Raw genomic sequence first — 13390 nt, 5'->3', positions numbered from 1 at the left:
CTTGTATGAGGTGAAATGTTGTATATGTTTTATTGCTCATTAAAGAGAGCTTTGAAGTCTGCTTTCAATCAATGAAAGTATCAATCGGAAAGCGTGGACAAATTTATGCTTGGGGGCACTTGGTTGATGACCACAACTTGTTCATTCTTCATGTAAATGAGAAAGATGATAATACAATTTCAACTTATTCTAGTTATGATAGTGTAATGGTTGTTGATGTATATACTTGGCATCTTAGGCTTGGCCACATAGGAAAAGATAAAATAAGAAGGTTAATAAAAAAAAGGTCTTATTCTAAATCTAAATAATGTGGAATTTCTAACTTGTCAACACTGCTTATCAAGAAAAATGATTAGGAAATCATTCAATAAAATGGAGAGAGCTATTGAGTTATTGAATGTGGTGCAGTCAAACATTTGTGGGCCCCTCAATATTAAAACTCATAGAGGGATGTTATATTTCATTACTTTTATTAACGATTTTTCTAGGTTTGGATATATTTATCTAATCCACCATAAATTGGAAGCTTTAGAAAAAGTTAAAGTATATAAAAATGAAGTAGAAAACCAATTGGGTATGAACATCAAAGTTCTTAGAACTGATAGGGGAGGTGAATACACATCCGAAGCTTTCAATACTTATTGCCAAGAATTTGGTATTAAAAGACATACCATTTTGCCTAATACACCACAACAAAATAAAATAATTGAAAGGCGTAATAAAACCCTCTTAGAAATGACTAGATCCATGATGAGTCATGTTAATCTGCCTAAGACTTTTTGGGGATAAGCAATAAGTACATCCATGTATATTCTTAATAGGGTTTCGACTAAGGTAATAGATTTTACGCCTTATGAACTGTGGACAAGTAGAAAATCTGATCTAACCAACTTAAAAAAGTGGGGGTTGATTGCGCATGTCCTAATTCCATATCAGCATAGAAATAAGTTAGAAAACAAAACTCTAGTTTGTAATTTTATAGGATACCCTAAATGTTCAAAGGGATATCGATTTATCATAAAGATAAGGGACTCATTGAAAGCAGAGATATTGAGTTCCTAAAAGATTTTATTGAAAAAAACATACCTGTAGCGGATAATGATAATCCACTTAATATCATAAATGACTTAGAACCACTACTTACAGTGGATATGGATAACCCTGATCAATATGATGATGTTGAAATACCCACATACCTAATGTTAAGTGGTCAAAAGAGATCTAGAGCTCATCCATTATACCTTGATAATTTCTATGTCAATATGAGTGAGGAGATAGACAACTGTATTGACCTAGATGAAATTCATGACTCTTTTGACTTCATTGATGCTATGAAGTCACAAGAATATAAAAAATGGCTTAATGCCATGAGATAAATATTAGATTCTATTGGGAAAAATAAAGTTTAGCATCTATGAGATTTATCATCAGATAGGAAACCTATAGGTTCTAATAGGTACTTAAAAATAAGTTAAAATCTGATTGATCTATTGATAAATTTAAAAGGTTTTACCCAAAAAAAGGGCAACTATGTCGACACTTATTTCCAGTTGCAACGTTTATATTCATTAGACTAATTTGACAATCGTTGCATATTATGATCTAGAACTTTACCAAATGGATGTAAATATTGCATTATTGAATGATAAACTAAAGGAAACCATTTACCTGAAGCAACATGATGACTTCATAATTAAAGGCTAAAAAAATAAAGTATACAAATTAAATAAGTTTTTATATGGTTTAAAACAATTATCAAGACAATAGTACTTAACATTTCATGATACCATCCTATAGATGAGATATGAAGGAAATAGATTGGATCATTGTGCGTATGTCTTGAAAAGTGGGAGCAAATTCACAATATTTTTATTATATGTAGATGATATCCTAATAGCATGAAATGACTTAGAAATGAATGATAAGACTAAGTCATGGCTTTCTTCTTGATTTGAGATGGAAGATATGAGAGAAGCATCTTATGTTCTAAGCATAAAAATAATTAGAGATAGAAAATAAAAAATGTTGTGCTTGAGCCAAAAAAGATATCTTGACTCGGTTTTTTAAAAATTTCATATGGAAAATTATAAATCATTGTCCACTCATATTAAAAAGGGAGTAAAGTTGTCTAGGAAGACTTGTTCAGTAGAAGGACAAAAAAACCTAATGTTCCATATGCACAAGCTATTGATAGCTTGGTATATGCAGTAAGATGCATAAGACCAGATTTGAGTTATACCGTAGGACTTGTTAGTGCATAACTCATTGGAAAGCAGTAAAAAGAATTATAAGGTACATTAAATAGAATAAAGCATCTAAAATTGTGTTTTCAAGCAGATAAGCTTTAAGTTATATGATATTCAGATACAGATTTTGCTGGGGATAAGGACGATAGTAAGTCCACCTCAGGATATGTTTTCCTCTTTGGAGGGGTAGCTGTTTCTTGGTCTAGCAAGAAACAAAGGTGTGTAGCTAGCTACACACAGAAAGCAGAATACATTGCATATAACACTTTATGTACTTTCGCCGTCTGAATAAAACACTTCATATATGACTTAAAGCTGCAAATAATTGATGAACCGATCCAAATATTTTATGATAATCAAGATTCAATTAAATTAATTAAAAGTGGAGCAAATAACTCTAAAGGAAGACATAGATGTCCAATACCACTACATTCAGGATATAATTGAAAAAGGTGAAGTAACTATTAGTTACTTGCCCTCATCAAATATGATCTTTGATCCATTAACAAAATGCCTAAGTGTTGAACTACTGTCTAAGGACACTAGTTTAATGAGACTTAAAAACTTAAGTCAATCAGGTTTTTAATAAGTGAAAAATCCACATTAACGTAAAAATCCTTATGATGGATATTTGTTATGAGAAGTATATCCGCAAAAACGTGAAAAAAACCACATGACAAGATATTTTCTTAAAAGTCATACTCAAAAGTGGGAGTATGCATGTGAGTTATTATTATGCTCGGCCGTCATATCTAAGTGGGAGATGTTGATACGTATGGCCATGAGCTCGTATGATTTAACCTATAATTTTGGGTTTTATTATAATTATCCATAATTATCTATATTCTCCAACGTTCATATGGATGAGTTGGAAGAATATCCCTGAGATCTAAGAAAACTTTTTCTCAAAGACCCGTTGGAGAAAGATGAACGTTAGTCATCCTTCTCTCTATGAAAATGGGAACAGAGAGAGAGGAAGATACAAAAAAAAAAAAAGGTACAAAGCTTCATTTATAAATAGATAACTTTTCTTCTCTCTCTCTCTCTCTAAAAGGCAAAAAATATTTCTAATATAAACTTTGGGCTCTACAATCACCAGCCTCACGGCAACTCTCCTCTTTGATTTCGGGTTTGATCTCATCCGTACCATCAATTTTCACTAGTACGCCCAATCGCCTATACCTACTAATTGTTCCCTCTCAATATGATTTTGAATGGTTTGTATAAAGAGAGAACAAAATAGATAGATAAGAATTCCATAAGGAGAGGAGAGAGCATCTCAATAACTGAGAGCGCTCATAAAGCCATAGACGAACAAAATAATCGAGATTTAGATGAAGAATTTGAAGCAAAAGAAAGATAAAACTATTATGCAGAAAAGTCGTCACCATCATTAGAGACTTTTTCCAATTATTTGGGGTCGGCTGTAAGAATTCTAATTCGCTATTCTACTATTAAGTGCCATCCTCATTGAGGCCATAAGTCTTGCACAATAGTATATTGAATATACTATATTCTCTTATTTTTGGCGTAATTTTCTCTTTTTATTAATATAATCAATTAGACTGAGGTGCTCCTAGTAACAAGAGGCCTATGAGTGCTGTAAGATTGAATTTCACCATAAAATAAAAATAAAAGGACAATTGTTGAGTTTGACTTGTTCTATCTGTATTTCTTCCTTTGCTTCATTTTTATTATTAAGCAAATAGGGACCTAGGTCTCTTGATTCATAGGGTTAGCTTGTCAAGCAAAAATTCTAACCACTGATAGAGTGCAAATAGGGTTTTCGTGAATGTAACAACTGTTTTTTAATTTGATGTAAAGCCCAAATCAAAGATCATGATCATTTATTCATAACATGTGCCTATGTAGAGGATATTTAGGAAGCACTCATGTTAAAAATTCAATACTAGATCCATAATCGATTTAAGCTATCATCATCATCTTCATAATTTTTTCTAATTAATTGAGATTAGCTACATAAATCTTGGTCCGTTATTCTCCTCTATTAAAGGCCAAAATTGATTCAAATATTGAAGTAATTTTAACCAATTGGCTCCAAAAAAAGTTTCAAAGCGAGAGCTTTGAAAAGCTTTAGAGAGCATCCCTCCCCACTTCTAATGTGGATAAGCGGTGAAAAACACCACCATACCACTCACGGGGCATTAATGGAGATGATAAGGAAGATTTCAAAAATAATTTCTCAAGAGATAAAAATAACTCATCAAAGAATAAAAGAGAAATAGCAATTATGAAAGTTGGAAAGTATAAGTTTCTTAGTGAAGATTTTAGTGAGACAGAACACATGTAATGAGGTGCCGATAAAATACGAGACAGTGAGAATCTTTGTAAGTACTATTTAAGCCCACCACACCTATAAACTGTTATACATATCATGACTTCTGGATTAGCTGCACAAAATCCAAATTGCAAAAAATAAAAATAAATAAATAATAAATAAATAAATAATAATAATAATGGAAAAATTTTATATAAAATTGCAACTTTATATTGTAAAAGTAAGGTGCATCTAAAAAAACAATAGTAAGAACGTTTTGAAGGTGGTAAACTTTCCAATTTATCATCTCGACCTTATATGTATATAAAGGACAAAAAAGAATTCTTTCCAATTTATCATCTCGACTTTATATGTATATAGAGGACAAAAAAGAATTTCTAATTGCGCGTCATAAACCTACACGGTTTTCACGGAAAAAAAGGTCATCGTTATGTTTCATTTTTTGCTTTACCATTATTTTTAAATAAAAGGCCACCATTGTTACACCGGTTATTTTTTCTTTAGAGCAAATAAAGACTAGCTTTATATAAATGCAGGCAACCATTGTTACACCGGTTTTTTTTTCTTTAGAGCAAATAAAGAATAGCTCTATGTAAAATGGCGGCCACCATTGTTACTACGGTTATGTGTGGCAAATTGGTTAGTACCCTTGGTCTTTATTTCTCAATGACTTGGCTCTATTTTGAAGTTATGTTTTCTATAAATCTATTAAAAATAATGTTTTTTAACTTTATATTTTTTTATGGCTTGGATTTATTTTGGATCTTTTTTTTCTATGACTCTCTTAAAAAAACAATTTATGCTGCGCGAGTCTATAAGAGGTATTGAGTTCGATTGGGGGGAAGGGGCTACATTTTTTTTAGAATTCTTTATATCTTAACTATTTAGAAAACAAATTCTTACTTCTCGTGAATTCTAAAAAATGACCCTCATTTTTTTCATAATTACTACTTTCTTTAAAGCTCTTTTTTTTATAACTCTTAAAAAACAATAAAAATAAAAATCTTGCATATAGGGATGTCTGGAAACCCCAAAAGAAAAAAAAATGCACACACACTCTAGCAAAAGTAACATTGGTTTTTGAAATTAATTAAATATGACTATTTTTAATAATTTCTCTTGTTCAATAAAGAAATATGTTTCCATGACAAAATTCCATCTAACATGCATGTCTTTAATAAATCAAAACACAAAATGCACTAGAAAGAAATGAGTGAAATGGGGTGAATTTATTTCAATATCGTAAAAAAATAATAATAATTGGAATATTATTGTTGATAAAATAGAGAAAAATATTAGATTTTACAACTTTTTGATTGTTCATCGATATTAATTCTATGATGCACTAAATCAGTCAATATTGGAAAAAAAAACTACTAATCTATATAGAGGTTTTGAAGATGATTTCAAAAGCTTCAAAATAAATTAAAAATCACAAAAAATTACTAAGTAATTAGAGAGAAATAATATAATTGGTGATTTTTTCACAGACTAACGATGTACCTCTCTGATGCACGAAAGCAGTCGACGATGTAGAACTAAAACCACTGATCTGTATAGGGCTCTTGAAGCTGATTTCAAAAGCTTAAAAAAAGCCAAAAATATTCTGCTTTGGTATAGGAATCAACAAGAACAATGAAGTTTGGCGGAAAAAAGAAAAATCACTTATAGAACCCTAAAACCATAAATTTAAGGTGATTAAGCTTGATAAACACGAAAATTAGCAGAGGGCTTTTGTAGATAACTTCATTAGATTGAAAAAAAACCCAAAATAAATCAATTTCATGGATAAATAAGAGAGAACGGAAGATATTGACGGATTTTTTTTTCATGCAAGAATAACCCTAAAAACCCGATAATTTCTCGACAAATTGTTGTTCAATTTGGGTTTTGATGAACCCAAATCCTATCATAGAGATAATATTGATGTTAAAAACATGAAAAGGTTCCAAAAATTGATCAAAATCACTCTCAAATTTTGGATTTTCAGTTTACAAAAGTTTCCCTATTATAAAAAACGAGTTTCATCCGCTAATAGCGAAAAATCGGGCAAGTTTCATGTTTCTTGAACCGAGTCTTCCATTCTTTTTAGCGATTCTTGTACACTCAATGCACCATCAGCTACTGTACCATGGACTCGGGGGCCCTCAGCCTCAGCAATAGGGCGAGGCCGATTCGACTCGCCTGAGTTTGAAAACTATGGTTGCAGCTGAACATGAATCTTTAAACCATTTTAAGTTTTCTGACATTGGTACCACATCTTCTAGTAAAATTTGAGGTGCATCTTACTTGTATAATATAAGGTGGGCAGCTTATACAAATATCACCCAAATAAGAAAGGACCTGGTTTCTATGCGGCCAAACCCGCATATGTAGAAATGTGGACCTCTTAATAAATCTATTTTTGAGATGGACTTTATAACTTAATTTTTAAAGACATGTAATCTCTAATATGGAGATCATGAATATGAAAAAATAAATTAAATTTAAAAACTAGAAATAGATTTTCTAGAAAGAAAACCTTTGGACCGGTGGTTTCCATTGTTTTTATATGGAGCACATACTTGCACCCATCTTTAAAAAGGATGCTTTACACTTTCTTGACCACATAGACAATGCGGTCCAACCCCGATGAAACAAATTTCCGAGTGTACATTTAATTGTGTATGAGTATTTTTAGGTCCCCACATGAGCAACCTCAAACTAGTGCCTAACCCCACCTAAAGAAGAAAAAATTTTCCGCTCATATTTTATAGGGATAATAAATTGTACGACCATTTATTTTTATTATAAAGAGGTCACAATCCATCCTAACCATTGAATATTAAATTGGATGACTTGGCTTAACCATTGAATATTAAATTGGATGACTCGGCCTGTGGGAGAAAGTTTTTAAACACAATTAAGCTTAGTACACACTATTAGCCATCCGATTTAAAATATAATTGTGGCTTTATTATACCCACGGTAATAAGTGTCTCTTTGCATACTTTTTCTATTTACATGTGCTCCCAAAGTTAACGTGAGAATCCCCCAGTCAAATTTTGACATAAAATTATGTTTATTCAAAATACTTTTATCTCAAATTGTTATATAAAGAATATCTTCCTAAACACTATGCTCCCGCGTGAGTAAGCAACGAACCGAACAAAGATTCAATCCCCATATAGCAAGGTATCGCCCGGTATTTACCCTAAAACAAGATATAAGAAAAAAAGAAAAGAGAAGCCCAACTCCTCAATTAAGTTCAGGATTAGCCGGGAAATTGAATTGCCGGCAGCTTCCTCGACAGGATTAGGAAAAGATCCAAGAAAAAATGGGGATCAGAACTCTTCTATCTCGAACTTTCCGGCGAGTTCTCCTTCTCTTTCTCCTTTTCCCGGTGATTTTCCCTGTCTCTGGCTTAGGCTTCGCTGGAATCCGCCAATTCCAAACCCTCGTTTCTCTTTCGAGCTCCCTCATGACCAGAGTGGCCAACGCTAGGGCTTCGAGGGGGGACATCGACGGCTCTGCTAGAGCGAGGAGGATGGCCGAGATGCTAAACGGACGGATGGGATTCTCCGGAGGCGTTTGGTCGATGGCCTGGGATTACGCACAGAACTACGCGTGGAGAGGAGGCGATTTTCGACCGTCCGATCTCTTCGAGGCGGCGAAGGAGATGGAGGAGATCACCAGGGCTTTCTCGCAGGTTTCGGGGACGGGTACCCAATTGGATAAGCCAGTTTGGGTTTCCAGAAATTATGAGAGGATTTTAGGTGCTTTTAAATCCTTCTTTAAAAGGCTCCTCCTCCGCTTCACTAGATCGGTGCGTAATATCTCTTCTTTCTTTTGGATTTTTATTTTAAATTGTTCGAAATTAATAAAGTAAAATGGTTCTCTTTGCATACAAGTTATAAGTAAAGGGAAGTATAGAACGAGACCATTTATATCAAGGTGGTCGCATTTATCTTGAGCCTTGGATGCGAAATTGGGTTGGTGCAATTATTCCATTGACCAAACTCAAACTCCAAAACAAATTTTCTCAAACTATCAAATTTCACATTAATTGATTGTAAGGTATTGTAACCGCCTTTTATCAAAGGTAAATAGTTCTCTTTGTATACAATCCCATAAGTAAAATGTATATTTGAGGGCCCTTGTGGTGGGCTTTCTCACTAATCTTTGAACCCACATGATTTTTTTATATAGAAAAGAATGGAGGAAATCACCCACATGATTTTTTTATATAGAAAAAAATGAAGGAAAATGATTCATATAGCGACTCCAAATCATTGGGATAAGGTTGTGATCATCATCATCATCGTCATAGCCTTTTTCCAATTAATTGAATCCTGATCTGCTATTCTGCCCTTTAGTGAAGCTATTCTCCTGAAATCTTTTCTCGGGTCATACCTTCAATGGAGCTATAATTCTTTGAATCTCTTTTGATGGCTTCTAACCATATCTTTTTGGGCCTCTCCCTCGCCTTTTTTGAGCACATTCTATTTGAATTACATCACTCCTTCCTAGCTGGTGTTGTATTGGATTAGGATTAGCGCTCCACATGGTCAGATCATCTAAGTCTACTATCTCTCATCTTATTGGCTATTGGTGTGACACCTAATTTTTCCCTTAATCCGTCCATGTCTAGATAAAAAGGCCTTGTGTTAGGTAGATAACCAATGTATAATTTTGCCTAAACTTATAATAAACTTATAATGAATCCTGAACCTGCAGTAAGACTTGGATGATGTTATTATGAAAAACATTTTGATAGGTTATCGAAATAAGTAAAGTTGCACATCAAAACGAAAATGGTAGTTTTGGTGTAGAAATCTTTCAAATTGATATCATGACGTTGACTCATCCCGACCTTGACCGTTATAGTTTTAGAAAAAAAAATTAAAATTTGAAGCCCTAAAAATATATATATTATAACACATCATCTAAACGGTCTAATTTTAAGGGTTCATGGTTTCACAAATCCTATAATATTTTTTTAAACTATATATTTCATCATCGGTACTAGAAATTAATTTTAGAGCCATCATATAAATTTCTTGTGCCTAAAGTACTTCCTGAATGAGATTTCGAGCTCACGCTTTATTTTTTATTTTCAGCCTAGCCCTTACAGAAATTGCATCCTTTAATTGTTGCAGGGGCCTTTGAGGGAAGCGATACTGGTTTTGCAAAGAGAGGTGGCGGAGGGAGATTTGTTAAGGGATTGTATGGAAGTGAGTATGCAAGATTTGAATGCAGTGGTTAAATTGGGAAGAGAGATGATGCTTCATTACTTCTCTCACTCTCCAAATCACTCCGATCTTTGACAGTAATGCTCTTTGAATGGTAACGTACGACTTATCATTAATTCATATGTAAACTACAAGATGTTCAAGCAAAGACACAATATTACAAAAATGAAATAACCAATAGAAAGAGAATAAGGACTCCTCCTTTGGCAAGACCATCGGCATCTTTATTCACATCTCTATAAAAATGTTGAACTGTTGCTATAAAGGTTGACAAAATATCTCAAATTTGATAAAAAATAGTCTTTAATCTCGAAGGAATATAAGCCTTTCTCTTACTCCAGGCAATGACATTTGCCGAGTCTTTTTCGATCATCTTACCCCATTCCAAAGTGCATAGCAATTTCAAACCTTCTAATAAATCTCGTGTTTCCGTCTCATTTGCTGTTGTGATACCACAAAGACCCGAGTAAAAAAATATAATATGACCTAAATTATTTTTGATGAGTCCACCATCGCCAGTTGGCTCTGGATTGCCAAGTGAACCTCTATCAAAATTAAGTCTGAAGAAATTCACTGGTGGTGGTATCCAAACAACCTCACTACTATTGTTAGTGATAACACCCATAGCCGCCACTGTCAAGGGATTACTAATGATAAGAATTTTAGGAATAAATCCACTATCCTTATGATGAGTCCATCGTAGCTAGTTGGCTTTGGATTGCTAAGTGAACTTCCATCACAATTAAGTTTGAAGGAATTCACTAATGGTGGTGTCCAAACCTCACTACAAGTGTTGGTGGTAACACCAATAGTCGTCACTGCCAAGGGATTGTTAATGATAAAAATTTTAGGAATAAATTCTATATTATTATGTGCAAGGAACCAATCAGCTGCAACTGCCAAAATATTCGATTTTAATGTAGACAGATCCGTACTTATACTATTAAAGACTCTTCTATTTCTTTCATTTTACTCATTCCAAATAAGGCTAACTCAAATAGATTTCCAAAGAATAGTTTCCATCATTGAAATATCGGGTGTGATCCATTGGTTAAGAAGAGCTTTGACATTTTGGGACAAAGGTAATGACAGATTGAGGCACTGTCGAGCCCAATCCCAAAGATATGTAATAAAAGAGCATGAGAGGAAAAGATGCTGCGAAGTTTCATCACTGTCTTAGCTTATAATACATACATTGATGATAATAGATCCCCTCTTTTTCAAGTTGTCAACAAGTGCTAATTTATCTTGATACAGAATCCATAAGAATAGTTGCACTTTAAGAAGCACATGCAATTTCGTAATCTTGAATAAACCAGCATCCAAGTCTTTCCAACGATCAGAAAATAAATGTAATTCTTAATCTTGAATAAACCAGCATCCAAGTCTCTCCAACGATCAGAAAATAAATGCAATTCTTAATCTTGAATAAATCAGCATCCAAGTCTCTCCAACGATAAAAAAATAATAGATTGTAGGTTGACTTAACGAAAAATCTCCCGAAGGGGTAATATTCCAAATAAAGCTAACATCCATATTTGGAGTCAAATATGTATCATTCAATAATTCCAATAATGTCTGATACTCCTCAAGCTCTAACCATTACTGTGATGCAAGGGGACCGTTATTTTGATGCGAGGTCGTGGTAGATAGCCCTATGTATTGACTGGCGTTATGATTGGGAATTTATAGAGATGGACTATTTTTATTTAAATTTGAAAATCTCCTCGAATACGCATATTGCAATTGTTGAAAGTTAAAATGAATATAATATTAAGGGAAAAGTTTACATAGAGCCTAGGGTCTAAACAATTAAATTAGAGCCTATCTCAAAATTTTCACTAGAGTAGGTGGTTTTGATACCCAAATATCATCTAATTGATCATCTCGACATCAAGATGCACGGACATGAGAAAAAAATGGATTTCAAGTTTTGGAAATAGTACATCTTGTAACGCATTTTTGGACCATCAATTTTCAAGATTTTCAACTTTTTATAGATATGCTCGATTTGCACTATTTTTTAAGTTTTAAATTTTATAACTAAATATAAAAATATAATTTAAAGCTATCACAAAACTTTATAGTATTGAAACCATATTTCTCGACTCTATTTAAAGGTAGGCTCTAATTTGATTATTTAGAGCTTCGGCTCTATACAAACCGCACCCTAATATTAATTGTTAATTATATGTGGATAATTGACTTAATTTCAAAGGTTTTTATCTCCAAGGGTTTTGAGAATGGGATACTGAGGTGTAGTACTTTCAACATCAAAATATTATAGACCTCTTTTTTAGGGATTTTGTACTGTGAGACTATTTATTTTTCTTAAAAGTCATAATTACTTATAGCCTTTAGATGCCCAATCAGATGACTACGGATATGTCATAAAATTTGATAATTTTTTTTTAAAATTTTAAGTCTAGTCAATGACAATTATAACCACCTGAGTTAAAATGGGATGGACAAGGGTGTTTGTGTTGTACCAAAAGTAAATGATGGCTTTATATATTTTCTCTTTTGTGAGTTATCATATGATTTTGTACATCCATCGGAGCAAATTATCTATTTACTCCCTTGAGCAAAAAAAAGCTATGGGTATTTCGGATACTTCTAGGGGCCCTCAAGGCTATATCCTCTACTATTCGCAGACCCAACTATAAAATAATAATAAAGAAGATTTGAAACACACTCTTTGAACCTAAAAATAGTAAGAATTGCCTACAAATAGACCAATTATTTTTTGTACATGAAAGTCACAATCATTTTTATCCTTTAAGTTTCAAATTGGGTGGTTGTAAGAGTATTATTGAACAGACAAAGTTCCAAAAATAAAATTCTCAAACTTTGTGATTCACCCCAAACCATTCAATTTAACATCTAATGAGTGAAAATGATTGTGACCTCCATATATAATAGATAAATAATTTCTTTATAGTCAATAACTATCCAATACTTGGACAAGATAAAGTGTCAGCACACAAAATGCAATTTTTCTTTTTCAAAACAATCATCTTATGATATTTAGATCCCAAATTTTTGAATCCAAAGATTACTCTATATACAATTTTTACCGATATTTAGTTCCCAAATTTTCGAATCCAAAGATCCTTCTATATACATTTTTTACCCAAAGGGTCAAATGATAAGTTTGCTCCGCATAAGCATAGTATACCCTCCCAATTCGAATATAATTTTATTTTCCAGTTGCATAACCCACATGTTCCCACTGGATCAATACCATACATCTACTCCCTTAAGCAAAAGACCTACATCTGAAATTTTAAGAACCACCTAAGAATGACCATTTGATCATTTACAAAATAGAAAATTTGAATTTAAGTCTTGGATCTCACCCTTGAAAACTTAGACAGCTTCTCTTCAATCTTGAGAGATCATTTCTTTCAATGGAATAGAGTTCTATTTGGATTTTTTTTTTTTTTTTTCTCTTTATCTTTTAATGTTAAATCATGTTGAAGAGTTTATATCCCCCAATTTGGGATCCTAAAATTAATCCTGGATTCGGTTTAATGTGAGAAGTAAATAAACAATATGCTCTTATATTTTGGCCTTTCTAAATACAGCAAATTTTGTTACAATTTTCCAAAACA

At 32.8% G+C, this 13390-nt stretch overlaps 1 protein-coding gene across 1 annotated transcript; it reads left to right on the top strand.

The window, feature by feature from the left end:
• The first annotated feature begins 6793 nt into the window (after window positions 1-6793).
• LOC18448884 (adenine phosphoribosyltransferase) lies at window positions 6794-9942 on the top strand. The gene is made up of 2 exons (XM_006858939.4): window positions 6794-8350; window positions 9684-9942. The coding sequence occupies exons 1-2, from the start codon at window positions 7862-7864 to the stop codon at window positions 9849-9851; spliced, it is 657 nt and encodes a 218-aa protein (XP_006859001.3). The 5' UTR covers window positions 6794-7861; the 3' UTR covers window positions 9852-9942.
• Window positions 9943-13390: the final 3448 nt, after the last annotated feature.

The sequence above is a fragment of the Amborella trichopoda genome, chromosome 1 (assembly GCF_054954075.1).
Source record: "Amborella trichopoda isolate Santa Cruz 75 chromosome 1, AtrichopodaSantaCruz75HAP2 v2.0, whole genome shotgun sequence".
NCBI lineage: Eukaryota > Viridiplantae > Streptophyta > Magnoliopsida > Amborellales > Amborellaceae > Amborella > Amborella trichopoda.
Note: the sequence above shows the minus strand (reverse complement) of the source record. Positions and strands in the feature narration are given on the sequence as shown.

What these genes read in the sequence shown, in the direction of transcription:
- LOC18448884 (XM_006858939.4), top strand. Translation starts at nt 7,862, where the DNA reads ATGGGGATCAGAACTCTTCTATCTCGAACTTTCCGGCGAGTTCTCCTT. An exon ending in TCCTCCGCTTCACTAGATCG is followed by an intron (nt 8,351 to 9,683) that starts GTGCGTAATATC and finishes TAATTGTTGCAG; the next exon opens with GGGCCTTTGAGGGAAGCGAT.